At 38.7% G+C, this 25,400-nt stretch overlaps 3 protein-coding genes across 3 annotated transcripts in view; 2 read left to right on the plus strand and 1 right to left on the minus strand.

Moving 5' to 3' along the window:
- Positions 1–2,157: 2,157 nt before the first annotated feature.
- Positions 2,158–13,368, plus strand: unc119b (unc-119 homolog b (C. elegans)). The gene is made up of 5 exons (XM_034889300.1): positions 2,158–2,454; positions 10,548–10,661; positions 11,835–11,934; positions 12,052–12,224; positions 12,930–13,368. The coding sequence occupies exons 1-5, from the start codon at positions 2,202–2,204 to the stop codon at positions 13,040–13,042; spliced, it is 753 nt and encodes a 250-aa protein (XP_034745191.1). The 5' UTR covers positions 2,158–2,201; the 3' UTR covers positions 13,043–13,368.
- A 2,692-nt stretch (positions 13,369–16,060) lies between these two features.
- Positions 16,061–24,914, minus strand: slc13a2 (solute carrier family 13 member 2). The gene is made up of 12 exons (XM_034889294.1): positions 24,612–24,914; positions 23,190–23,318; positions 22,456–22,592; positions 21,757–22,013; positions 21,506–21,680; positions 21,287–21,409; positions 19,425–19,634; positions 18,261–18,361; positions 17,975–18,090; positions 17,193–17,354; positions 16,744–16,881; positions 16,061–16,539 (listed from the first exon to the last, which is right to left on the minus strand). Exons 1-12 carry the CDS (start codon positions 24,720–24,722, stop codon positions 16,396–16,398), a joined length of 1,803 nt encoding a protein of 600 aa, XP_034745185.1. The 5' UTR covers positions 24,723–24,914; the 3' UTR covers positions 16,061–16,395.
- The window catches only part of aldh3a2b (aldehyde dehydrogenase 3 family, member A2b), a 31,058-nt gene continuing 26,295 nt past the window's right edge, over positions 20,638–25,400 (plus strand). The window contains exon 1 of the mRNA XM_034889296.1: positions 20,638–20,642. The gene's annotated coding sequence lies outside the window, so the exon portion shown is untranslated. The remainder of the gene's footprint in view (positions 20,643–25,400) is intronic.

Consider the following 25,400-nt stretch of genomic DNA (forward strand, 5'->3'; position numbering starts at 1 on the left):
CACACACACACACACACACACACGTGTTATACTGATTACAAAGAAACAAACTAAAACTTAGAAATCTGTTTTGACATCCGTTTGGGAAAAGCTGGCCTTAAACTTTGTAAACTTGAGATTTGACTATGCGAGTTTTGGTCAGCATATGAACTAAAACCACCACAGTCGCCTATAAAATTTGAAAAAAAACTGCAGTTAACGCAGGTTGCCTCTAGGATGCAGTATGTCCACATAAACCCTGAGTTTCTAGGTCTATGATGATTATGGTAATTTAGGGAATCGTCACAATCTTGAATATCTCTTAAGCATTCTGGGGTCCATCGGTGCAGAGACACATATCAAACATTAATGTAGCTGAAACCTTTCTACAATGGCTTCTTGAAATCTCTGTCTTAGTCTTAACATTGGTGTCACAATGGGCTTTGTTTGTGGCTGCTGTTAACTGCTGTTTCTGTTGGTTTGGCATTGTTATCGTCACACAGTGACCCTAGAGAGCTGAGATAGATATAATCATGTGTGATTGAGATCTCCAGTGAGTCCTGCAGAGACATATGTGTATCAATAGGAGAGACAGAAAAAAGATTAGAAGCCCACACAGTTGTTTTCCATTCTGATATCTCCTCAGCTTCTACTAATGGGTTACAATGATCTATTATTTTTTTCTACAATGCCACAGTTATGACCATTTCCAGCAGGAGACAACAGCTATACATGTAAAGTCTGGATAATGTAGTTAATTAAAGGGGAATTCATCAATGTAAAGGAGGCTGCTGATCTGAGACTCAACACATTTAATGGACTAACAGAAGCAGTGGTGGAAGAAATATTCATGTAACAGTCTTACATCAAAATCAAGTCCTGGGAACTTCCCCCTGTCCTGTAGGTGGTAACATTATCAACTCAGTGCAGAGAGGTATGTTGGATTGACACTCTCAGTTGAGCCTTTGGGCCTGAATGAAGAACTGTACTTGTCATGTTTTCTCTAATTGTTTGCACTTGATGGGTGCAATAAGCTACTTGTAGGCTACTTTCTCTTTTCTTTAAGATACTATGTGATCGTTTTTTTCTTCTTCTTCTTTAGGGTGTTCAGGCAATAAGCATCCTATGTGTTGCATTACTGCATCCTTTTGGTAAATCTATTTATTTCATCTCCAATACATTTCTAAGTAGTATGTTGCTTTCCCAAAAACGTAAATAAATGTTTTCTTCCATTTACAGAAACCCCACTTTCAAGAACATCTTTGAACTTTCCCTGCACGCAATGCTTTTCCCGACTGAGTTTGACAGTTTCATCATCAGTTCTACATTTCCTTTCTTGACCGTACGGTCAAGAAAGGAAATGTAGAACTGATGATGAAAGGAGACGTCTCCTTTGCTAATTTATCCACTCTCTCATTTTCTGGAATTCCTGTATGCAAAGGTACCCACATGGACATCACAGTTTTACCCTGATCAGCGAGCCTTGAATTAGTAAACTAAATGTCATACAATGAGGTCTTGATGATTAATGGTTGATCCTGCTTTGTTTAGTATAACGCAGGATGAGGGATATTTTGACAACTTTGGCAACGCCCACCCTTGGATCCATTATCCAATAGATTTGAAATCCCCTTCAGCCAATTATCCAATGACAATTGCACACCTGTAGGTTGACTAAATAGTGTTTGCCTTTCATCAGAATGTCTTTTGTGCTGGTCAATTTTGACTATTTGCTCAAATTCTGCAAATCCGAAAACTTCTTTTACGGAAGCTGTGTCAACTGGATTGTTGCGCGCATTTGTCGGTTAATGCGCTGATTGCGCGTTGAAGCACGAGCAGCACGGCCCCTACTGCGACGCCCCCTCCCCCTCCTTGACAGCAACTGCCATCTGCCGCCTCTTTTCTAATTTCAAACCCAGCAGATGTTTCCCCAGAGACTTCTAGCTTGATTTGACACAACCGAAATAGCGCATCTGAGAGCAGTTGCGCAGTAAAGCAGCAGACATCATCAGCTCGTTCTCCGCATATTGCGCTCAACCAACGAGAGCCGCTGCACGCAACCCGTCTGCGGAGGCAGACTGCAAACAGCCGAAGCGGATTTGAATTAGGCACCGGATAACAGACAGCAACTGTGCATCCTTCGGTGAGGGAGGGGGAGAGGGAGGCAACTGTTTTGTATTTTGGAAGCTCTGGGTTAGGAGAGGGGGGAGGAGGAGCGGAGAATGAGCTATTCTTGTACCCGCAGAGGCAGCAGCCAGGACCCATCAACCGCTAAGAAGGCTGCCGGTAATAATCCGGGCAGGGGCACAGACAGCAGCAGTAGCGGCAGCAGCCCGAAGCAAACGGCGGTGATGAAAGTGAAGAAAGGCTGCAACTCGACCGACGTGGGGGTCCCGATCACCATGGAGGAGGACCTGCAAGGCAGCACGGTGATCACTCCGGAGGATGTTCTGGGCTTGCAGAAGATAACAGAGAGTAAGTTCACTATCGGTTGTGGAGTGACACGAAGCAGGACAAAGGTGTCGAGATGTTACAGCTCATGTAGGCTATGAGTCATATATCATGTCTTCGCCGTTTCCCCCTTCTTTATGTAATATACATAGGCCCTATTCAAACACATGATATTGCGTTTCTGACCCTTATCTCGTAAATGTTAACCTGTCTGTACCTGTAAATGTGCTTTAAACCTTTTTGGTGGAGTCTCAGTAGCTATGTGACCTGTCAGCCTACTATTATTTTGTGGAGGTTACCTTTAGCACACAATTATGGTGGTGGGTTAAGTGGTGCTTTAAAAAACGTGTGTGCAGTGTTGGAATAAGTGCAACCAGGCTGATGAACAAGACTTGATGAAGCAGTTAAGGAGTCCCAAATTGCCAAAACATACCCAAAAAATACATGACTTGCATTGTATCCTCTTCACTTCAGGATGATTTTATTTGAGTAGAAAGGTGCAGAGTGGGGGAGCTGGGGTCACTGAGGGTGTCATACTTTTGTGCTCACATGAAAAGCTGTTGTCTCGTGCTGGAGTTCACTTTAACAAGAGAAGAGAATTACAACACCCAGGTGTCATGTTTGCACGTGTTTATAATCCTACACTCCTTCTTTTGACCACATCTAGATTACAGATATCTTCTAACTCAGTTTAACTGTTCAAATGGTAAAGCTGAAGTTTTCAGTTTAATTGTGCATTCAGGTAGCTAGTTAAAGTCTTTCATTTGAAATCTGAGTAAAAGTACAGAAGTCAGCAGAACACTTAAAAGTAACAAGTAAAAGTATTTGTTATGCAGAAAAACAGCCACTGCATTGCTATATATTACATTATTTCATTATTGTAACTGATGCATTAGCTGTGGAGTTGGGTCTACTCCACACACACATTCTAGGATAGGAGAAAAAAAGGTCAGAGTTGTTTGCATTTCTTTTTTGCAAACCCAAGTTCCAGACACAGCAACTGTGTCGGGCAATTATCCTGGAAATGTACTTACGTTAATACACCCTACTGATGCATTAACGTGTTAGTAGTAAATTTTGTTGTAGGTCGAGCAGGTGTGAATTTGGACTACATGCTCATTCACTGATAAACTAAGTTGGTATATATTTTCATGGCTAAAGGTCTCTTTTGCCATTTAAAACATTTTGGTTACCAAACTTACTGTTGAAAAGAGCTTGAAATGGCTTATTTAAATGTGTGTATTCATCATGTTAGAGTATAAAAAGTTTTTAATTAAGGCTCACCCTTAAATCTCAAACAGGCCTCTTATAGAGAAACACACAGAGAGATGGCAGCCAAGAAGCTCTTATATGCACAAGAACACCTACATCTATCACCAACTCAGGTCTTAAACTTAAACCAGTAGTTACCTGACAGGTGGCCAGCAGGGCATTTGACTATTTAAAGGCCAGAGTAATACCTTACTTACACAACACTGTTCCATTGGCCGTTACGATACATACCGAGTGTGATAACATGCAAACACTTTTGGAGTCTGATTTTTTCTCCCAGCTTTATTTCTACATGTACTGGTGGTCTTTTTACTCTCTTGTAATTAGTCATAAAACAAGATACCTTCAAATATTATCATATTCTTTCATCATCTTATTCTTTTCCTCTTTGCCTTTATTGCTATAACGTTTTCTTATATATACAGTGTGTGTATATATAGCTCAAGATAATACGGGACGTTTGTTGTGATGAGGAATGAGACTTTGGTCATCCAGTCCATAATCGCAGCTTACTGAGAAGAGGAAGAGCTCTGGGAACATCCTTTGGCTCATCTTGTTCCTTTCCTCTTTTACTGATGGTCACCGTACTCTGATGTTTTAATTGTCTAGCTATATTTATATCTGTGTATTCGTCTGCATGTCTGTTGTTGGTGATCCCCGCGGTTGAGTATCGTAAGCCAGCTTCACAGAAACGGACAACACGTAATGATTCTGTCTCCCACGCTCAATCCTGTTATGGTCTTGGAAACTCTCACTTTCCTATCTCGCAGCGTCATCGCTGGAGACAAGAGGAGTCATGTGTGAATCACCACAGCAACATGGATACATGCTTGAATCACTACGGCAACGTGAAGCATCTCCCTGTGGTTACAGCAAGTGGAGCATGCATCTCTGTTTTCCCACATACTTCCTCCTCCACTTTTCTCTCTTTCTTGTGCTCTGCTCCCTTGTTTAACAGTGTAGTTGTGCTTTCACCATTTCTGTCACTTACATAGACAGAAATGGACATGTGAACTCACTCACGCTTGCTTGACACCGTTTGTGGTGGTCGAACAAAGCAGGAAACAACCTGAAGCCCTTCTGTTGCTTTGTGACTCGTTTGACATCTTAGCTCAGCCAAACTTAACAATTCACAGTCAAAAAGCTGCTTGGAGGTCACTTTGTGTTGGTTAAATTCTCAGAAAAGAATTCTCAGAAAAGTGACTTTGAAATAGCGTAAAGTTTGTAAGCTGCATCTTTTCAGTATGATTATACCTTCAGATTAATCAATTGTTTTTTATTTCAAGCTGAAATTATTAGTTAACTCACCATTTTCCTAACTGATTCTTTTGCAAATGCCTTCTGATTCCAGTTTATCAAATAAGAGGATTTTATGTTTATTTTTTAATCAAATAAAAAATGGAGAATCTCTGGATTTTGGGCTTTTGGTCAAACAAAACAACTGAAGACATGACCTTTTAGCTATGTAATGTCTCAGTGACATGATATTTAAATATAATCAGCAAATGTATTGTTAGTTTCAGCCTTATTTTTGATTATTAAATGTCCATGCCCTAATTCACAGTATCCTTTCCTTTTATTAACAAGATACCAGTTTTCATTTCAATAAAAGAACCAAGTGTTTAAAACCAAATGCGTTACATTAGGCTGCAGGTAAGAAACCTGGTTTGAAATATGTTTTTATTTAAAGTCGCAGTACAGTGTCTGTTCCTTACTAAAACATTTTTAGAATGGTTTGCACTAAAGGAAAGAAACCCAGTACTTTTAAGCTTTTTCTTTCTCAAAGTCTCTGCTTCTAAGAGTACTTGAATTTTATTTGTCTGCAACATTATGTTGTATAATACATTTTTGCACAATACATATTCTCTAAAATACATACCACAAACATATCTTTCTTTCTTAAAATAAATACATTTAGCTGTTTTGCTTTCTTTAGGGTCTATGTTATCCTGTTGTGAAATGGTTCTATTATGATTTATATATATCGTTATCGCAAGAGGCTGCAATGTATATCACAATATGAATTTTAGGCCCATGCCAAATACATGGCATTAGAAAACGAAAAAATAAAATTCTATGAATCTGTTTTAAATCTGTAGAGTTGAAATTGGGATACGAACGTGAATTTTTTTAATTTTTTTTTACCCCTAGTATTTATATCGGCCGGTTACTTGTAGTTCTATCCAGTCAGACGTGTTCAGATATATTGTTTTAACAGACACCTTCCAGCCAATCAGGGACAAGTATATTCCGTAGCCACAGTACATGTTTTAATGTTGCATTACTTCTGTTAGAGTTTCTGAAATAGGTGATATCAAATTTAGCTCATGGTTAGAACTTTGGTCAGCATCGAGCTGAATTCAGTCTAATAATTATATTCATGAAGCATTGCAGTTTCACAGCTTTAAAAGAATTCACACTGGTGAGATTTATTTTTGTGTCCGCTGAGTGACAAAAGCACTCATATAGTACAAGCATAACTGGTTTAGGCTGAACCGACCTGTGGAACTGTGAGGTCTTCAGTATGAAAGCAAAATACCCATGTAATTATCAGTAAGAATACATTCTATATTTCAACCCACAAGGTCTGTTAAGCACCCAGAGCTCAAATAACCCACTTAGGCCTGCACTCATTTTTGGCTTGTACTATTTTAGTAGTGGTGTAGATCTGATGCAGTTAAATGATCTGTACTGTGCAGTTAAAATGGGGTAGCAGGTGATAAAACAAGGTCAACTTTATTGCTCGATAAAGTTGTTATGAAATGATGCAGATGGGTCATATAATTGGGGAACAATTATCACAACACAGATATTGCAACTGAGAACGTGTCAGAGGCCATTTTTTGGCCAAATGTGAAATGTCTGCAATGAAAGTCAAACCAAACTCAGGTTCTCTTCCTTAACCAACCTTTTTTAAATAGTCTCATTTTAATCCTTCCCCATTTTTACCTCAGCACTGTTGCCCTGATACTGTGGTCATCAGCAGGCAAATTCAGGTCTGTTATGCGCCAGGTATAGTATATTCGCCGTTCCCGACAGTGTGGCGTCATGGGAGCGCCCTAACTATTTATACTTGCGTGTGCTAGTCGCGACGTTAATTGCAGTCTTCTCCTGAACAGAAAAGGTGCAACTGAGAAAAAAGACTACTTACTTTGCTATTTCTATGGACTAGAAGAAGAAAAAGGTTAACAATCGCGAAAAGAAGCACTTTGAATACTTCAGAATGTCTGCATAACAATTCAATGACCTACTTCGTTGCATCGAGGCATTGATTCACCATAAAATAACTCCCCTTAACCTAGTAAGTTTACAAGAGAGATTTGCAGTCACACTGAGATTTCTGGCATCCAGTTGCCCTCAAACTCATCCATGCTTCCAATAGAGTAAAAAATCGTTGCGTGAAAGCGAGATCTACGTCGCTCCTCTACACCTGCATGCTATCAGACAAACTTCATCCCAGTTCAGGGTGCTTAGGGGAGGAAATTGTTATACCTCAAGCCTTTTTCTTTATATTAAGCTGAATTTGAGTAAATAAGTTCTGTTATTCAAACACAAGTTTACTGTAATCTTCCTCCTGTAATTTGGCTTGTTAAATGTTGAAACCAGACAGTCAAAATGTAGAGAGGGTCATTCAGAATTTCAAGCTGTTTAGCTACCCCAGTTTTTTCGGCTGCTTTCTCCCCTCGTTGCTTTAACTCAACCTCCTCCCTCCAATGACCAGTAAGATTAGCCTTCATACAAAACCAAACAGTTTTTTTTTCTATCCAATGTGAGCTGTGTTGGGTCTAAGTGCCTTTCTCCTCCCACAGTAGATCACCTCTCCAAGTTGTAATCTTGCATGAACAGAGCCACTGAATGAGTTGCTTGTTGTGGTTATGCTTGCGGTAAAGAAAAACAAGTGGGTCGGGATCAGTGAAGGTTACAACTTGAAAATTGCCAAAGTATGGCCCTGATGATATTTTTATCATTCTGTTTTACTGTAATATCCTGCAAGCATTTGCTTGCAGATGGTGACTGTTTTTCCATATTCTGTAGAGCTTAGCTGATTCTGGATTTACTTGTATTTTTAGGAGTTGTGTCAAAGACGAACACACACTAAATGCAGAAGTATTATTAATGCTACGACTCCTTGCAGCCATACATGTATGTTATTCATTCAAATGATGTGGCTGCTGAGGGTGTTTGTTTTCTGTGTTGTACGGTGGTGTGATCAGCGTCCACCTCAGCATTCAGACTGACAGAGGAGCAAAGGCGTCACAGTGTCACATGGAATCAGATCAGCTGTGTCAGGAACACTCGGCTTATACAGTAAACAGAGTCGACAACTAGCTGTGACTTCGGGTTATGGTTCTATGCTTCGGCATAAATATATAAACATGAGAAGTAACACGCAAGGAGCAGTGTAGATAATCCTTCAGGGGGAGTTAATGTGGAAATAAACACCATTCAAGAAGCAAAAAGGCTCCAGTTGGGACACTGTAAGTAAGTAAGTGTATGAAAACACTTTCAACCTAATTGGTCCAAACCTACATAGTATCTCGTTTACATTTTACACTTGGCAACACTGGTAAACTACTATTAATCATTGAAAAGACATCCAGTCATTTCCCTCATTTTGGCTGCTGGAGATCGTCACAAATTGCATGCTGCTTGATGAGGGTGGTGCCGTATTTATAAACTTTAATTATAAAATGAATTTTTGTAATAACATTAAATGTCAGTAGCTGACACTTTTATCCAAAGCGACTTATTGCTATATATATCAAAGGCCGCACACCTCTAGAGCTTAAGTGTCTTGCTCGGGGATACATTGGTTGATGTGTTGCAGTGGGAATCACACCTTGGTCTCCCACACCAAAGGCATGTCATATCCACTGCGCCATCACTATTTTAATTTGATCAAATTAATCAATCTTTTCTCTCACATTGGAGCCATCATTTAATGTTCTTGTGTAAATTATCTTTTTATTCTAGTGAAGCCATTGTAAAAGAATTGTTGAACACATTTCTTTTGTTTAGTGTTGATGATTGAGATATCCCTGATACAAGTGATGGTTTACAGGTACAGGTCATGATACTGTCAAGGATGCTGTTGCGATCAATAGCCACAGCCATGCGTAATTGTCAGTTGCCAGGTGTGTTGCATCAGCAGTTAATTTCAAGTCAGACCGTTTCCCCTCAAGTGTAATGCCAGTCTGTTCCTACACACGTCCTACCATTACATCACATCCATTGTTTTACTGGTCCCTCAAGGAAAACCTTTTTTATCGTTTTTAGAAATGTACAAAATGTAGTTACTGACTTAATCAATATAGCAATATATTGTAAATTGTAATAGAAATAGGAAAAAAAAACTTGCATGAGATTCACACTTGGGATCTGATTGCAACATCTGGATATTGTCACGTTTTTTTGGATGGAAGCTGTCAATGTGTCATAAAGATCAGCTGGTGGTGGAGTGATTAGCCGGTCAGAACTGCCAACATTAGCAATTAAACGATCCCTCGATGTACTGCTAGACGTCCACTGCTGTTACTGTTGGTCTTTGAGCAGACAGATGTGGTCGACTGTCAGCGGACACACTGTGTAGACTTCTGTGACACACGCAGATCTGTTTACATGCAATCACTCACGTTACATGAGTGATTGCAGGTCGAGGCTGCTCAGACCTGCAGTGATCCACACTTAAATCCCTGAAACGTTATCCCAATGGTATTAATTCATTAAGTCTGAGCTTTGTGGCTGCTGGTGTGAGGTAAGAGAGGGAACAGGTCTAGGTGGAGATGATGGAGAGAAATGTTGCAGTTACAGCAGTATCAGTGGATCAGGTAGGAAACAAAGTGTCTGTTGTGCTGGGGAACGCTAATAAGCAGAGACACTACCTGGAGAATGCAGGAAGGATTAGAAGAATACAAATAACTAATACATAAATAAATATAAATATATATATATATATATATATATATATATATATAAACTTTTATTCTTATTTAATTTTCCTTCTCTTCAATGAAGCCCCTAAGTTTACAGTTTGTAGTGACGCGCAGTGTGCTATAGGTACCACAAAAAATCAGTTTGGTACTGCCGAAAAAATCGTGGCAGAGAGAGTTATGATATCAATTGTAAGCTAAAAAAATCGTGATTCATATTTTCCCTGAATCGTGCAGGCCTACTCCTGACTGCGATGCAACTAGTGCTTGTTACTGTAAGAGAATAATTTTGTTTTTGCAGTAGTTTGCAGCAGTTAACAGTAAAACAACATGACTAGTATTTATTTTCAGTCATAATCGCAATAATATCGCAATAATATCTTTGCTAAATATATTCACTAATAAAGAAAATCAATCAACATTTAATAGCTGCAAACAATATATTTTTAATATTGTAATAAGAAACTAACTGATCCTCTTGTGGTGGGAATTTGTTAGAAAATCCATGTGTGTGGTGTTATACAGTACCAGAGTTTCAGAGCAGAACATTTTTGTAACCTTAATCGTGTTTTGAACCTTTTCATTAGTTACCAAAAGTGCTCTGTGCATCAATACACGTTTCCTAAATGAAATATAATCTAAAGGTTCCTTAATGAGATCTGGAAATATCTGACCAGAGAATAAGTACAAATATTTTTAAGTTTTTTTAAGTCTACAAATCTCTTTCGAGACCAACCATCACCCTCTGCTATGAACATATATCGCTATGATACTCAGGCCTATGATACTCAGGCCTACATGGAGTGAATGTAAGCTACCTGATATGTTTTTATAAAAAAATGTGTATTTGTGTCTAATCTGTAACTCATCTTCATCTTCTTTCACTCTTTCCTTCTCCCTCTCCCTCATTCTCAGATTATCTGTGCAGCTCAGACGAAAACATTTACAACATTGACTTCACCAGGTTCAAGATCAGAGATATGGAAACCGCCACAGTGCTGTTTGAAATCACCAAACCTCCATCCATAGGCGAGTCAATTGAGATGGATTTCTCTCACCTAACCTTTTATTATACCATGAAAATGTTTAATAGTATTATAATAATTAATGGTTAGTAGTGTTGTCAAACTATTAAAATATTTAATCGTGAATAATCACATTGTTGTCATAGTTAACTCTCAATTATTGCACACTTTTATCTATTCTAAATGTCCATTGATTTCTTTTTGTCCCTTTTTTTTCGTTTTAATGCTCTTATCAACATAGAAAGGTGGATCGGCTTGCTTGTGCAAATCTTTTTTTTATTATTGGAAACAACATTGACACATAGCCTACTGTAGTGTTCAGTTTCAAACTAACATTCTCACTTGGAGCAGTCATTCACACTTGGAGAAAATTATTTCTCACACAATGTAACACTGTCCATCAATAAAAGGGTGAAAAAAATACTTTGACAAAGGGACGGAGAATTGGCATCAGCTGTTTGCTTGGTCATCAAGTGGTATTTCTGACCGGACGTGCTGCAATGATAGCTAAGTTCACAACAACAAAACCCACAGATTACTTTGGTCTTGTCAATGGAATCATTTGGCAACTTTTAAAAAGTAAACTTTTGATTCAGAATCTTTTTGGCATCCATTCACCCAAAACGTTAGGGGTGAGGTTACTGCTCTTTAGCTGGCTCGCAAGCCCAAACAAGTGTTGCGGCATGCTTGTTGTTTTGTTTCCGGTCTAGCTAGATCCGGTGTGGTGTTGTATTTTTGACGTCACTAGTTGTTGCAACAGCATGTGAAAAAAAAAAAAAAAAAGTTTGCTAGGCCCAAAAGAACGTTAATCTCGCGAATAAAAGAAATTTACACCGTTAAAATGGGTTTGCGTTAATGCCTTTAACACGTTTAACTGACAGCACTAATAGTTGGTAAACAAACATTATATATCTGCCTCAAACAAGCAGGCTGCACACATCCACTACACAAACCCAGTACCTTCCCATCACTTTGGGGCTTATTCTCTAACAAAACAATTTTCTTTTGTAGCAAACATGAACTAGAATATAAACCTAGTACTTTTATGATTGATAAATTTTTGTGTTGTTTAATTTTCTTTCTACTAACATGTTTGTTTTCAGTCAACCACATTCAGCCCAAGGAAAAATGTTGTGCTATTTCATTATATTTTGTTTCCGTTCCACACAAATGTTAGACAAAGCAGGAGAGAAGAGGGAAGTTGACCCAAACGGCGGCCGATTTGTACGTTACCAGTTCACCCCCGCTTTTCTCAGACTGCGACAAGTTGGAGCCACGTAAGTTAAAATATGTCGTTATTTACACTGATGTGTCTTCTCTCTCGCTTTGTTTTGCTGTCTGGGATTTCTCTGTATCACTCACCTTTTTCTGTCTGTCTGTCTTCGACCCTCCAGAGTTGAGTTCACGGTCGGAGACAAGCCGATAGAAAACTTCAGGATGATCGAGAGACATTATTTTAGAGAGAAGTTGCTCAAGAGTTTTGACTTTGAGTTTGGCTTCTGCATGCCCAGCAGCAAGAACACCTGTGAACACATCTATGAATTCCCACCTCTGTCTGAGGACATCAGTAAGTAGGCCTACATGTTTTTGTGTTGGCTTTGTAGCTCATTTGGCACAAATACTACATTATAAAAACGGTTGACAATTAGTTTTCTGTTAATTGAGTAACAGATTAATTGCACACTTGTTTGGGCTCACAAGAGCAGTTCAACCAAAGATACATTCTCATTTTTTTTTAAGGATTTGTTTATTGTCCTAAAGAGGTGATAGTATCCAGTGTATTTCACAAAGAAACAAGTCTACAGCCCTTCTAGCATCTCTGTGATGTTCTACTTAGGCACAACGGTGCTTTGAGTTTAATGCTAACACTTGCATGCTAGAATGCTCACAATAGCAAGGCTAACATGCTGATGATAAGCGGTTATGTTTACCATATTTACCATCTTAGTTTAGCCTGTTAGCATGCTAACATTTGCTAATTAGCACTAATACAAAGTATAGCTGAGGCTGACTGGAATGTCTGTTCTAAATTGAATGGCAATCCATCCTAAAGCTGATTTCATTTCATTAAACCCACAAATGTCAACCTCATGGTGGTGCTAGAGGAAAAAGTCACCCATGCTGCTAGCATAGCTGAAAAACACACATATAAAAACATGTGTTTTATTCCTTTTTATCCTTTTAATCATCTTGGGAATTTGTGAGGGGCACAACCCCTAGGTTTGGAACCAATGCTCTAACAGCAGGGGCCTTTTTTTCTTTCTGCTCATAGTCAGAGAGATGGTCCTGCACCCATACGAAACGCAGTCCGACAGCTTCTACTTTGTGGACAATAAGCTGGTGATGCACAACAAGGCGGACTACTCTTACAACGGCGGGACGTAGAGACGACACGCCACGCTGACATGAGAGACACGTGGATGTACGGACTGAACTAAGGGACGATCAGAGTACACTGGTGGATTGAACATCCTGTTAATCCAGTAGTCTCTCTCTCTTTCTTTCTTTCTTTCTTTCTTTCTTTCTTTCTTTCTTTCTCCTTCTGTCTTTCTTCAGCTGAGAGATCGTCATCTAGAAAGAAAGTGTGTGTGAATGTGTGTGGCTAAGCCTAAAAAAAAAAAGCCCCACACACACATTTCAAAGCTTGTTTGACCTCGCTGTTACAGAGTGTTTTTGTGACATGATAAACCAGCAAGTGACCAACTTTTTAGGAAATATCAGATGGTGTTTTGCTCTCAAAAAAAGAAAAAAAACTTCAAATATTCATAAAAAATATTTTTTTCATTCCTGCACGTTGGTGTTAAGGAACAAAACATTGCATCTAAAAATGTGTGTTTCTAGGACTTAGGTCAAAGTTTTTGGGAAACTATTTCTCAGATTCAATGAGTGAATATGTGTGTTTGTGTACTTTGTATGACTGTCTGTCAAAAAAATACAAATATTTAAACAATAATGTGGTCATCTGGTGTGCAGAGGTCGAATAGATTTCTAAAACCTGTTGCCACATTTTTCTACACAGTAAGCAGTAGCTGGTTCATCAGACGTGTTTCCTGTTTGTCTCCCTTTTGTTCCTTATTTATTTCTTGAGTCATGTGACCCGTATTAACTGTAGGGTGCATGTGCTTATTGTCTTTACTGAAAGCACAACATCTCTGCAGCTTTGTCAGCTGTGTACTAGCTGTACTTTTCCAGCCTCATGTTGCTATGTTTAGGCGATAGTTTAGGCAATAATAAGTTGTTAAAACCTTTAACTTGTGTGTCCAAGTTTAAAGATTTTGCTGTTTGGAAACTTTTAATGAGAGAAGAAAAGGAAAACTTGCATTTGTAAATATTATTAGATATTTTTTAGTCAGATTTGTGTTGCAAAAAGGAAGATTTGAGGTAATGTAGCAGAAATCACCCTAAAATCTCATTCTTTTTTTGTAAAAGTATGTGATCAAAATTTTATTTCTGTGGCAGTCTTCATGTCTTTTGTGTCCATGTGTTGTTTGTCTGTTATGTGATTGCTGCTACATAATCCGTCATTTCTGTCTCATTGTTTTCAAGAACATTACGGTAAGTTAGGACCTGAGTGTGTTGATCTCTTTTTATTTGAGGGCAGTTATCACACAGGGAATCAGTAACGGAACTGTCTTATGTCAACTCTAAATTGTAAAATGCACACTTGGCTTCCTCTCAGTCTGTGTGGAGACACAACCTGACCCAAATGGTATCCATAAAGCTATATTTTTTTCAAAATATCTGCACATAATGTGTGATTTGAATCACATTATAGTCAGTTTAGTGATTCTACTTAAATTTCCCTAAACTCCACCCGCCTGTTACAGAAAGTCTGTTAAAACAAAGGATTTACAAATACTAGTTCAGCCAGGTCAATAAAGAAATGCAGCCAGTGTAATAGAAATTACCTAATTGCAGCTGTTGTGTTCCGATCAACACAAGAGAAGGGTGGAAATTGATTTAGATTGTCATTAGCTTAAAGGGATTTAAATCCAGGGGACTTTTTGGGGGCTGATTGTGAGCTACATGTATAGGAAATAAAGTAGCAAATGTGCTAAAAGTAGTGAAATCGCCAGCTGAGATAAAACAGATTGACTTGAATTATATGTCATAAAATGTAACACATGTAGAACACATTTATTTATGACCAGTTGTGAGTCGTGTACAAATTATTTTGAACTCATGTAAAGTTTTTGATGATTCAAATATTGGTAAAAATAAAGATTTATGGGATTTTTCGAAATCTGTGTCTTGACTCCTAATATTGTGAATAACAGAGAGTTCACACTGTTCACATGATGATGCATTATTTTCAGAATACAAAGGGCTACATAAATGTTTTTAAAAAACACTGCTAAGACATTCTGTCTCTCCTCTACAGTACACGTTGAGTTTATTACATTTACCTGCAATAACCACAGTAGATAGGCATACTGACCTTTGATACAATCATAACCTGTAGGCAGGCCCTTATCTCAAAGTTATCCTTCAACCTTTTTTATCTGTACTCACTTGTGCAAGTTGTGCACAGTAGCACCTTGCTGCTGTTGAGTTGAGCGTGCAGCTTTGTGTTTTAACTTCCTCAATACTAAAGGATGTTTTTCACTGTCACCTGCACTTTGTGTACATGTCGGCCTTCTTACTGGAAAGGATTTGTTAGATAAGAAGATTGATACCACTCTCATGTGTGTCCCTTTAGTGGAGACAGTAACTTAACTTAGCTTAGCATAAGACACAACAAAGCTGGCCCGGCTGAAGGTAAACAAAATGTACTATAGCAGCACCCCTAATGCTCATTAATAATGAGTTATATCTTGTATATTCCGTACAATAACTACATGTAAAACAACATTTGGTGTAAAAACTGTTGTGTACATTTTGGTTTACACCACTGTTTTTGTATTAGTAAAACAAACAACATTAAATGTTAATTATTGAGTTCTAGAGGTGCGGGTAGTTTTTTTTTTTACGTAAGCTAAGCTATACAGCAATGTGTCTGTTGTTTCACATTTGCCCTACAACTATAAGAGTGGTATCAATTGTCTCACTGCAAGAAAACAAATAGCGTATTTCCCAAAATGTCAAAATATTTCTTTAGTTGCTTTTGCCCATATTCATCTAAAGAGCATGTTTACAAATAATCACCAAAAGTTAAGAAATGTAAATTAAATTATTGTTTATAGTATAAACAATGTGACAAAATACTGATACAAAATAAACAACAAAAAACTAAGAATTAAGATCCAACAAAAGGACCATAGTAATAAGTTAAATCAACTGATACAATTTACATCTTTGCATCATTTGTGAGTGACAAATAGATCAATGACATGCAGTCACAGTCAGGGAAATGTGTACAAGGAAATCATCTCAGTTTTTATCTAATGAACACTTCATTTTTTGTCACTGGGATGAACAAGGAAGTACTGAACACTACCAGGTAGAGTGTGTCTAATAGTCTGATAGCGGTTTAAGTTTATCACAGTTTTGGTTGTAAATCAATGACTGTTTTTTCTAAGACCTTCCAAGGTTTTATAGTCATACAGGTTTTTATGTGAATATGTGGTGCACCACTGCTAAGTGAAACTTGGTTCTTAACTCCCCTCTTTAGCTTTTTTTTTTTTTTTTAAATGTGTTGCTTATTTACTCATGAATATTTTAGGCTTTTTTTATAGAGAAACATTGAAAAAAATTCTGTGTCATTCACTTTCGCCGCCTCTCTTTCTGCCCTCCCTAACTCAAGGTGTTATGTCCGTACTGTTGGAAGTAGCGTTTAGCCAATGTGGTAAGTTGCCCATGTCAAACATGATATATCCCCAGGTGTTGATGCCTAAATTAACAGTCAAAATTCCAATGATGTTCAGCATGAAGCCGGCTTTCACCTGAAGGAACAAACAGTGACATTGTGATCAGAATACAGTGTGAGTTAAGGTCAAAAATCAGGGTACATGCAGGTCTTTAAAAGACTCACAATATCTCTTAAAAAAGGTTTAGTCACCTGTCCTGCATCAATATTTCTCTAATTAGATCTTCTCAACCTTGCTCACAATAATGATTCTTGTAACATTCTTGTGCATGAATCTCACCATGTCAATCACTTTGAGATTTCCAAAAGAGAAGGCGATGGCGTTGGGTGGTGTGGCCACGGGCAGCATGAAGGCCAGAGAGGCAGCAACAGTGCAGGGAATCATCACGTACAGTGGATGTATCTTAATAGCTCTGGACTATAGGAAACATAGCACAGTTAAATCCATGGAGGTGTGTGTGTTTGTGTGTGTGTGTGTGTGTGTGTGTATGTGGTCTTGTTTATCTATATCCGTGGAGTCCAGGGTTTAAGACTTGGTTAGGACTTGGTTTTAGGATTAGGGTTAGAATTATGTTATGGTTAGGTTGATGGTAAGGGTTAAGCTCAGGTGTTTAGTTGGGATGGTTAAGGTTAGGGTAAGGGGCTAGGGAATGCATTATGTCAATGATAGGTCCCCACAAAGATAGTACCACGTGTGCGTGTGCATGCATGGTGTGGACATCAGTGTACCATTGAGGCCAGGATAGGCAGGAACAGGGTGGTGGTGGCTGTGTTGCTGGAGCACTCGGTAAACGTCGCCACCAGCAAGCTGAGCAATATGGAGATGGCAAAAGGGGGAATTTTCTCCAGAGGTGCCAAGCTCTCTCCAAGCCACTTGGACAAGCCTGACTCCTATAAAGAAATGTTTCAAGCAGAAAATTTGATTTTTTGTGAAATTAAGTTAATTTGTTAACTTAGTTTCGGGGGCAAGGCCATGCCTAAACCACACCTCTAATCACCAGAAAAACCTATAGCTGCGCAGCCAGCCTCATTCATCCATTTCCCCCCTTATACCTTCCTGTTCAACCCGGTGCACACCTCTCTCATGTCTAATCTATGTACCGTCTGGGGGCCTGTGAACTATTCAGGCAAAAAAACTTTCCAAGACAGAACCCCCACTCTGAATCTCTTCCACCCGGTTTACGTACATCCTCCTAGATCAGCCATCAGACAACATCCACATCAATTTATCTATCTACACTTTCATTACGTTCATTAAATCTTTAACTAACATATTGTTGTGGCGTGGTCCTTGCTAATGAAAGGAGTCTCGGAGCCATGTTAGCAGCATTCAATTTACAATGACATGAAACACAGAAGTGAAGAAACTCCTCACAATTGAAAACCAGAACCATTTTACTACATAAATAGGCAAGTGATTTGTTACCAAAGCTAGCCTTCACTCTCTTATAAGTCAACAAATCCTTTCAGCACAAAATAAAAATAAAACACAGTGTAAAATTACAGTTTACCTCACTGCCAGCAGCCAGGGCGAAGCCTCCTCCCAGCAGCAGGATGATGTTCCAAGGCATCCGCTCGTGGACCACGTCCCAGCTCAGCAGAGTGGGGAGAGTGTTCACCCTCTTACCTGCAAGACGCAGATGAAGTGTGAACATGAAACAGTAATTAGTTTTAAAGAGCAGTGACATAACTGCTGGGTAGTCATCACACTTTTGATGTGCTGAAATTTAGATCACAGAACATCATTAGGCATTGTGCTAGTAGAGATGTTTTTTTCCATAAATGTGAACATATCACCTGCATCATCTTCACCATAGCCTCTACATGTGGGCATCCGAGAGGGCACGACGAAGAAGAGCATTGATATTAAGATAGCAATGGTTCCATCCGACACAAAACTGAGGGACACAAAACAACGTTATTCCACATGTTGTTGTTTGAATGTGTTGCAGCCACGTTTCCTGCTCTGTTTCACAGTGCAAACGTGTGAGAAACAAGCAAAGAGATCCAAATATTATCAGGAGTTCCAGGGTTTAAGAGTTTCCGCATGCATTAAGAGAAAAGAAAAGGACAAGACTTTGGTAAACTCACTTCAAGCGAAACAATTAGTACAACACATCATAAGTCAAGGTTTGTTTTCAAAAGAGATTTGATGACTTTCAAAAAGCCAACAACGTTTCAGCTTTAGAGCCAAATTATCTCTTTAAACGTTGCTCTAGAAATAAAGGGATGTCACTATACAGAAAGCTGAGTTTGTTCTGAACATTTTGACATGAACCCCGTGAGGATAAGTTACATGCAAATACCTTTAAAAAAGGTAAATTTAAGAACATATGTAAAAATTGTGCAAATGCCCTTAGACCATCAGAGGGTGAAAGGATGAAGCTGACAATATTCTAATGTTTTCATATTGTCAACGACCCCTATGAAAAGACCAAAACCAACAATGTGTTAGTCCATCTCTCAACACTTCTGACATGCCCAGGCTGTCTGAGGCGCTCAGCCCCAAACCCATTTGTTGCTAGGAAAGGCTCATAAACACTTAGTTTCATCTCTAAAAAAATGGTTATTAACTTCAACAGCTGGGCACTGTAGTTTTTAGTCAACTCAATTTACTCTATTTACTCTAAATGAATAGGTTATTTGTTTTTGACTATTTTCAGCAACAGATTTTGTGTGCTTGTAAGTATTTCCAGCAGCAGTAAAGTGTATCTAGGATTGACCAAAAACAACTGAGCCCATGTGTATTACAATTAAAGAACCCAGTGCATGTTTTTAATAGTTTTTGGACAATAATGGAGGTGTATGGCATGAAGGAATATTTCATATCAGGATACACAAGTATCCTGATATGAATATACACAAGTATCAGTTGATCAGCGATTTGTTGACAACAAGAAAATACAGAATATCACATGTTTAAAGACACGCCAAAAAAAGAAAAGAACGGAAACAACTTACTCTCCCTCCTTATTGAACAGCACTGTTGCCCAACCATCTATGAAGCCCGGCTCCCTGGTGAACCACAGGACTACCAGCAAGACAAAGATGGTGAGCACTGCCCACTCAGCAAACTTCATGCGTCCCAGCTTGTTGTACTCCTGCCTCATCACCATGTACGCCTCCTTATCTCTGGTACTTCTCCTGCCGCAGCCAAATGACTGCTTCAGGCTGAGGAGACATGTACAAAGTGCAAAGATGCCGCAGATTGGTCGACAATTGGAAGAAATGTTTTATAAGCATGGACTAAGTTCAGTGAATTGGTTGAACTTTAAGGTTGAGCAAAAAAATAGATTTACAGCATTTTGTCACAGTAGTGTCACTGTCTGGAATGCCAAGTTTGGACCTTATTGAAAATTGTCTTTCTTTACTGTTCACTCAGATACTAGAGAAATCTGAGTCATGTTGAAGCATACAAAAGTCTTAAGTCACAGGTTACTGCTTGAGGATAATAGCTGTAGCGTTTGTCTTGACACTGTGACATTGCTTACTTGACAGCAGCAGCAAAAATAAAATGGTAGCTTGCATTTGTCCCTAATGATTGGCTTGTGTTTATTTACTTTACCTTTTACCATAAACCTTATCCAGCAGCTGTAATGTCAGCACCATCATAACGTGCAAAATGAAAAATGCTATGAAGTTAACAACTTATTGTCATACTGAAACCAAAACTGACTGCCTGTGCAACTGTAGTTGGTGATATAAAAGACCTTTTTGTCCACAGATGTTTGATTTTAGCACATGTACAGGTGCTGTACATGTTGAATGACATTCAACATTTAGTTGTTCTTTACAATAAACAGGAAACGAAGAAAGTGTACATCATTTAACTTTCCTTACTCCTTAGGAATAGTTTGACATTTGAGAATAAGCTCATCAAAAACGTGAAACTAGGAAATAGCTAGCCTGGCTCTGTCAAAATGTAACATAATACATGTGTCAGACTATTTCTTAGCCGGGACCAGCTGCAAGGTCAGTGGATTTTATTGTTTTGTTATCTGACAGCCAGGCTAGCTGTTTTACCTTGATTCCAGACTTTGTGCCAAGTTAGGCTAAATGGCTGCTGCCTGTCGCTTCATATTTAATTCATCTCATGCTCATTTTCAGGTTTATAGTTTAATGTTCGGTTTCTATTAGAAGATGTTTACATACTTTAATATTTCAAACACATCTCATACTGTCTATCTGTTTTCTTGTCTCTTTAATTCCCCCACCCAAAAAGCCTGGTCTGCTCTAATTGGCTTGCAAGAAAAATATGGGGTACCTTTGCAAAGGTAGTTCTAAAGTTGTGGGTGGAGATACTCAAATGGTGGGGGGAGTTACATTCTAATGAGCCTGCATGTGACATATCCAGATACCCAAATGTACTGTATGTACGCAAGTACTGAAACGCACCATCCCCTTTGGATGGATCCTCTTATCTACTGCTCTGCCAGAAAGCAAATGAGCATTTCCCAAAGTGTTGTAGAATTTTGAAAGGTGGGTTTTTATGTTTTCCAGCATGAATGCAGTTTTCTCTCTAATGGGTCAATTCAGCCAAAACATAGAAATTGTCCCTAATGATTTTGAAGCGCGCAAATAGTTTCAGACAGGCTATATTTGCAATAGGAGAGGTTAGTACCGTCCTCCTTTAACACAATGGGGGTTAATTTAATGTGTGCAATGTGTGTAGCTCCATAAATAATGTGTTGATTACTCAGGATACTCCACAGACCCCACTGTGGAAAGTTTTTATTACTTTTCAATTTTCTGCCTTAAGAATAACAAATTTAGGTTAAATGAACATTTAACCATACTGACTGTACTTGTCGAAGTTGTCTTACTTGAAGCCCAGGAACATAAACTGAAGAAAGATGAAGGTCAACACCAGCATGAGCACCATGTTGGGGAAAGCAAAGCCAAACCAGCTGGCAAAGTTGATCACATCACCATTCCCAGGGAAGAGACTTCACAAAAGATCGGAAAGATGGAGATATTAGGACAATCAACAGTTACAGTTGATATGTGGAATTACATATCCCCTGTGTTTTTTTATGCCTTACTCGTCCATCTGACCCTTAAGGATGATGTTCGGGGTTGTGCCGGTGAGCGTGGCCGTGCCTCCGATGCTGGCAGAGTAACACACACTCAGACTCATCCCTTTGATCAAGAGCTCATACTTCTCATCTATTGCTTGTCTCTTGGAGTCCTGCAGTGACTCTGGACACTCATTTTCATCTGGTGCCAGAGACATTCAGTTAGTTGAGTTATTTGAAAGGTAAGTGTCGTCTATATAGCAGACACTTTTACTCACACACTGTGTCCTCCAGCTGAGCCTTGGTGTCCGTCTGTTTCTCGTCCTTATTTTCCAGTTTAGTTTGACTGATCTCAAGCTCAAACGCCTGGTTGTCCTTGGCTGCAGCCTGGGAATCACGTTTGTCTGCCTTTACCTCTGTGGCCTTCAGCTGCTCCAGCACAGCCTGGGAGATGGGCAGCATCATGGCTGTGGTGGCCGTGTTGCTGATCCACATGGACAGGAAGGCCGTGACAGACATGAAGCCCATCATTAACCTGTGTGAAAGCGTAGTGACAGGGAGTGAATATGAGGTGAATATGAGGACAGTGATCCACAGTATAGTGATGCTCAAGTATGTTGTGTTATTTGTTTTTGCAGTGTTTCTGTAAATGGACTGCATTTTCTCGCTTCGCAGCGTTCTTTTCTAAATTAGCAGGTTAAATTGATAAGGCTGTTGCCTTTGTTTGTTTTTGTTTGGTCTATATTCACGTGTTACCTTAAGTTTCTTAAAGAGACGCATTATATGATGAGGAGTGCCAAATGGAGAATTTGTGCAATCAAACGACATTTCTGGAATGTATTGTTACTGTAAATAAAATGATGTGGAACTTTATCAAGTCATATATAGAGATCATTGGAGGCACTGTAGATCCAATGGCCACATCTTTCTGTTTGCTGTGGTACACACAAACAATCTGTATCACAAGGCTTTCTTACAGGGCAGGACGAACACCAACCAGCAGGAGAACTCGAAGAGCGATGCGTTTATGAAGGTTCCACCTCTCCACTGCGATGGCCACTAACAGGCCTCCGATGAACAGCATGTTAGAGTCTTTCAGATACTCAATACTGACCTGAAACAAATCACACGGACACTTACTTTAGCAGAAAAATCAAAAATCCAAACACGGGCAAAACTAAAAAAGAAAAGGGTTTGAACGGATGTAATGACCTGTGAACATGTCCTATTCATAATGCATTATGCAATTTGTTTTATGAGCAATAAAAGTAAAACACTTTATGGTGTCTGTACAATATGTCTGATTTAGCGACGACTCGCCCTAATTTAAGAATTATACATCAATAATTGCCTAATATCACGCATGACTCATGATAATGATGATAGCATATTGTCAATACCTAGAGGGTCTCTTGGGAGCCAAACAAAGACAAAACTGAGCAAGTATAGCTGCAATCAGCTTAAGTTGGTCCAATATTTTCTCTTCCCTTTTCTGATTGCTTCTTCACATAGTAATATCCAATTATTAAAAATTTGCTCCATGTGCTGTACTGGAAAGGAGGTCTCATAACACTTTTCAAAACTAAATACTTTTCTACCAAAATATCCTCAGTCATGCACAGCAGTAATTCCCAACGAGTATCAGTAACGTACAAGTACATTAGCTGGCATGTAATACAGAAAAACATTCTATCCTAAAGAAGGACTTTACCTCTCCAGCCTTCATGATGCCCATCATAGGGAAGAGGACGACTGGCAGAAGGGCAGTCGCAGCCAGAGGCATACACTCTGTACACCAGTACAGAGCCATGAGGATGATAGTATAACCACATCTGGCTTCCTACAAATACACACACATTCACACACATTGTGGTCAGAAGAAATTGACAGTGAAGTACACGTTTTTAGGCCAACTTCTCTAAATAAGAAGTGACAAACGTTCCAAAATTATGGCAGCATTTTGCCGTTTTACATTTGAAATAAGCTCAGATACAGATGTTTGGCACAAACAAAGATTCACATAAATCAAAAGAGAGACACACTTTACAACGTTTATTGTCCTTTGTCGTTTCTCTGGCTTCCTGTTTTTAAGAGGCAATAATAATTTACACGTGCAGATGAAAGCGCTGTCTTGTCTCACAAGATTATTCTTTATGGGTCCTCAATAAAATTACAAAGACTGTTAAAACTATCAGACACAAAATTTTCCACTCTCATGCTCAGCTCTGCACTTTGAGTAAAAGTGTCTGATTTTGCACTTTTCGGATAAGATAAAGTAAGATGAAAGAATTACAAATTGTGTAAGATATGTTAATTATTGCAACATTTATAAGCACTATATGAAATTACAGCACATTGCAACAGTATTATATATCATATTTGCTCTTACTGCCATTTACTTACTTTACTGCTGTAATAGTATGACAACACTAGGCCTACTATTCTCTACCTTTTTAACATCAAATGTATCTTCTTTTTGTATTAATGGTTGATCACTTTCACAAATGTACTTATCTTATCTGAAATGAATAGTTCAAAGTTTGACAAATAAGTTTATTCCCATTCTTGATAAGAGTTAGATGCTACTCTCGTGTCTTTATGATAACCATATAGATGGGGCCAGGAAATGATTAGATTGACTGATTGGTTTTTCCAACTGAGCTAGTGACACATGCACAGAAAATTGAAATTTTAGACACAGCTTACTAGTTGCAACTAAAAAATCAACAAAAACATTTGCACTGTTATAAAAACAAAAAAACTAACTAAAACTTTAGAAGGCAAGATGTCATGTTCATTTAACAGGTTGAACTCAAACAATATTAAATCCTTAGGACAAATGTTTTATGTGCACATGAAACCACATCCTCACCAGGTGTTGATAAACAGAACAGTACTAGCCAAGCATAATGCAAGCAAATTTGTTTCCACAATGTACCTATTTGATACGCACAGTGGATTATTACACAGAATTAAAGAAAAGGGGCACAGGAAAGGAACAATTGACTTTAAACCTTCCAAAACTGTTACCTGTTTTAGACTCTTGTTTTACACACTTGTGATTTTCTTTCAGTCAAGAGAAACACATATTTAAACCATCCACTTAATTTAAAATGTACCTCAGCACACTCACCGCTGTAGGGATGATGAGTGGCAGGGGAAGAAGTGCAAGCGGAGTGATGACGATGATGAAGTAGTTTCTGTGGTACCAAAGCCACTTCAACAGCCTACCTATGATTTGCATGACAAAACTGACAAAAAAGCAACCCAAAGGTGAACAACAATCCAGAAGGAAACTCAGAGCATACAGCTCAGAATAACAAAGACTGAATAAACCCACGCACTAAGTCCAGGTGGTCTAACAGCAAAGCATGAGTGCAGCTGAGGAAATGCAGATGTACCTCACATAGAGTAGACCCACTGAAGTGACAAGATTAAAAAACTCTTTTTATCTCTAGCGACATATCAAACATTAACTCAACACCAGTGACACCTCAATCATTGGCAGAGACAGATGAAGCTATTGGGAAATAGGAAGATAATAGTAAAAGTAGAGAAAGGTGGAGGGACCGACAGATGAGAAGAAAGATAACCAAGCGATAGGAGAGAAGCTCTGGGAGGTGTAACCAAAGGTCAGGACATGTAGCCACTCAGAATCTGATACTAAGTCTACAAACACTGAATTTTAAGTTATAACTTGGATTTAAGAAACATTACTTTCAAGAAGAAATGTTGAAGTTGGTTACCACAATTTTGTGACTGGAGTTAGTTGAGTAAATAGTTGCCTATTCACTCAAAAAGGTTTTACCTCATCCTTGTTTTGTGTGATTTAGACATCTTGCAATGAAGAAAATGTAATTGTTAAAGGAACATGCCACCATTTGTTGAAATTGGGCTTGTCACGATCTCCCCTAGCTGTATT

The sequence above is a fragment of the Etheostoma cragini genome, chromosome 13 (assembly GCF_013103735.1).
Source record: "Etheostoma cragini isolate CJK2018 chromosome 13, CSU_Ecrag_1.0, whole genome shotgun sequence".
Lineage (NCBI taxonomy): Eukaryota > Metazoa > Chordata > Actinopteri > Perciformes > Percidae > Etheostoma > Etheostoma cragini.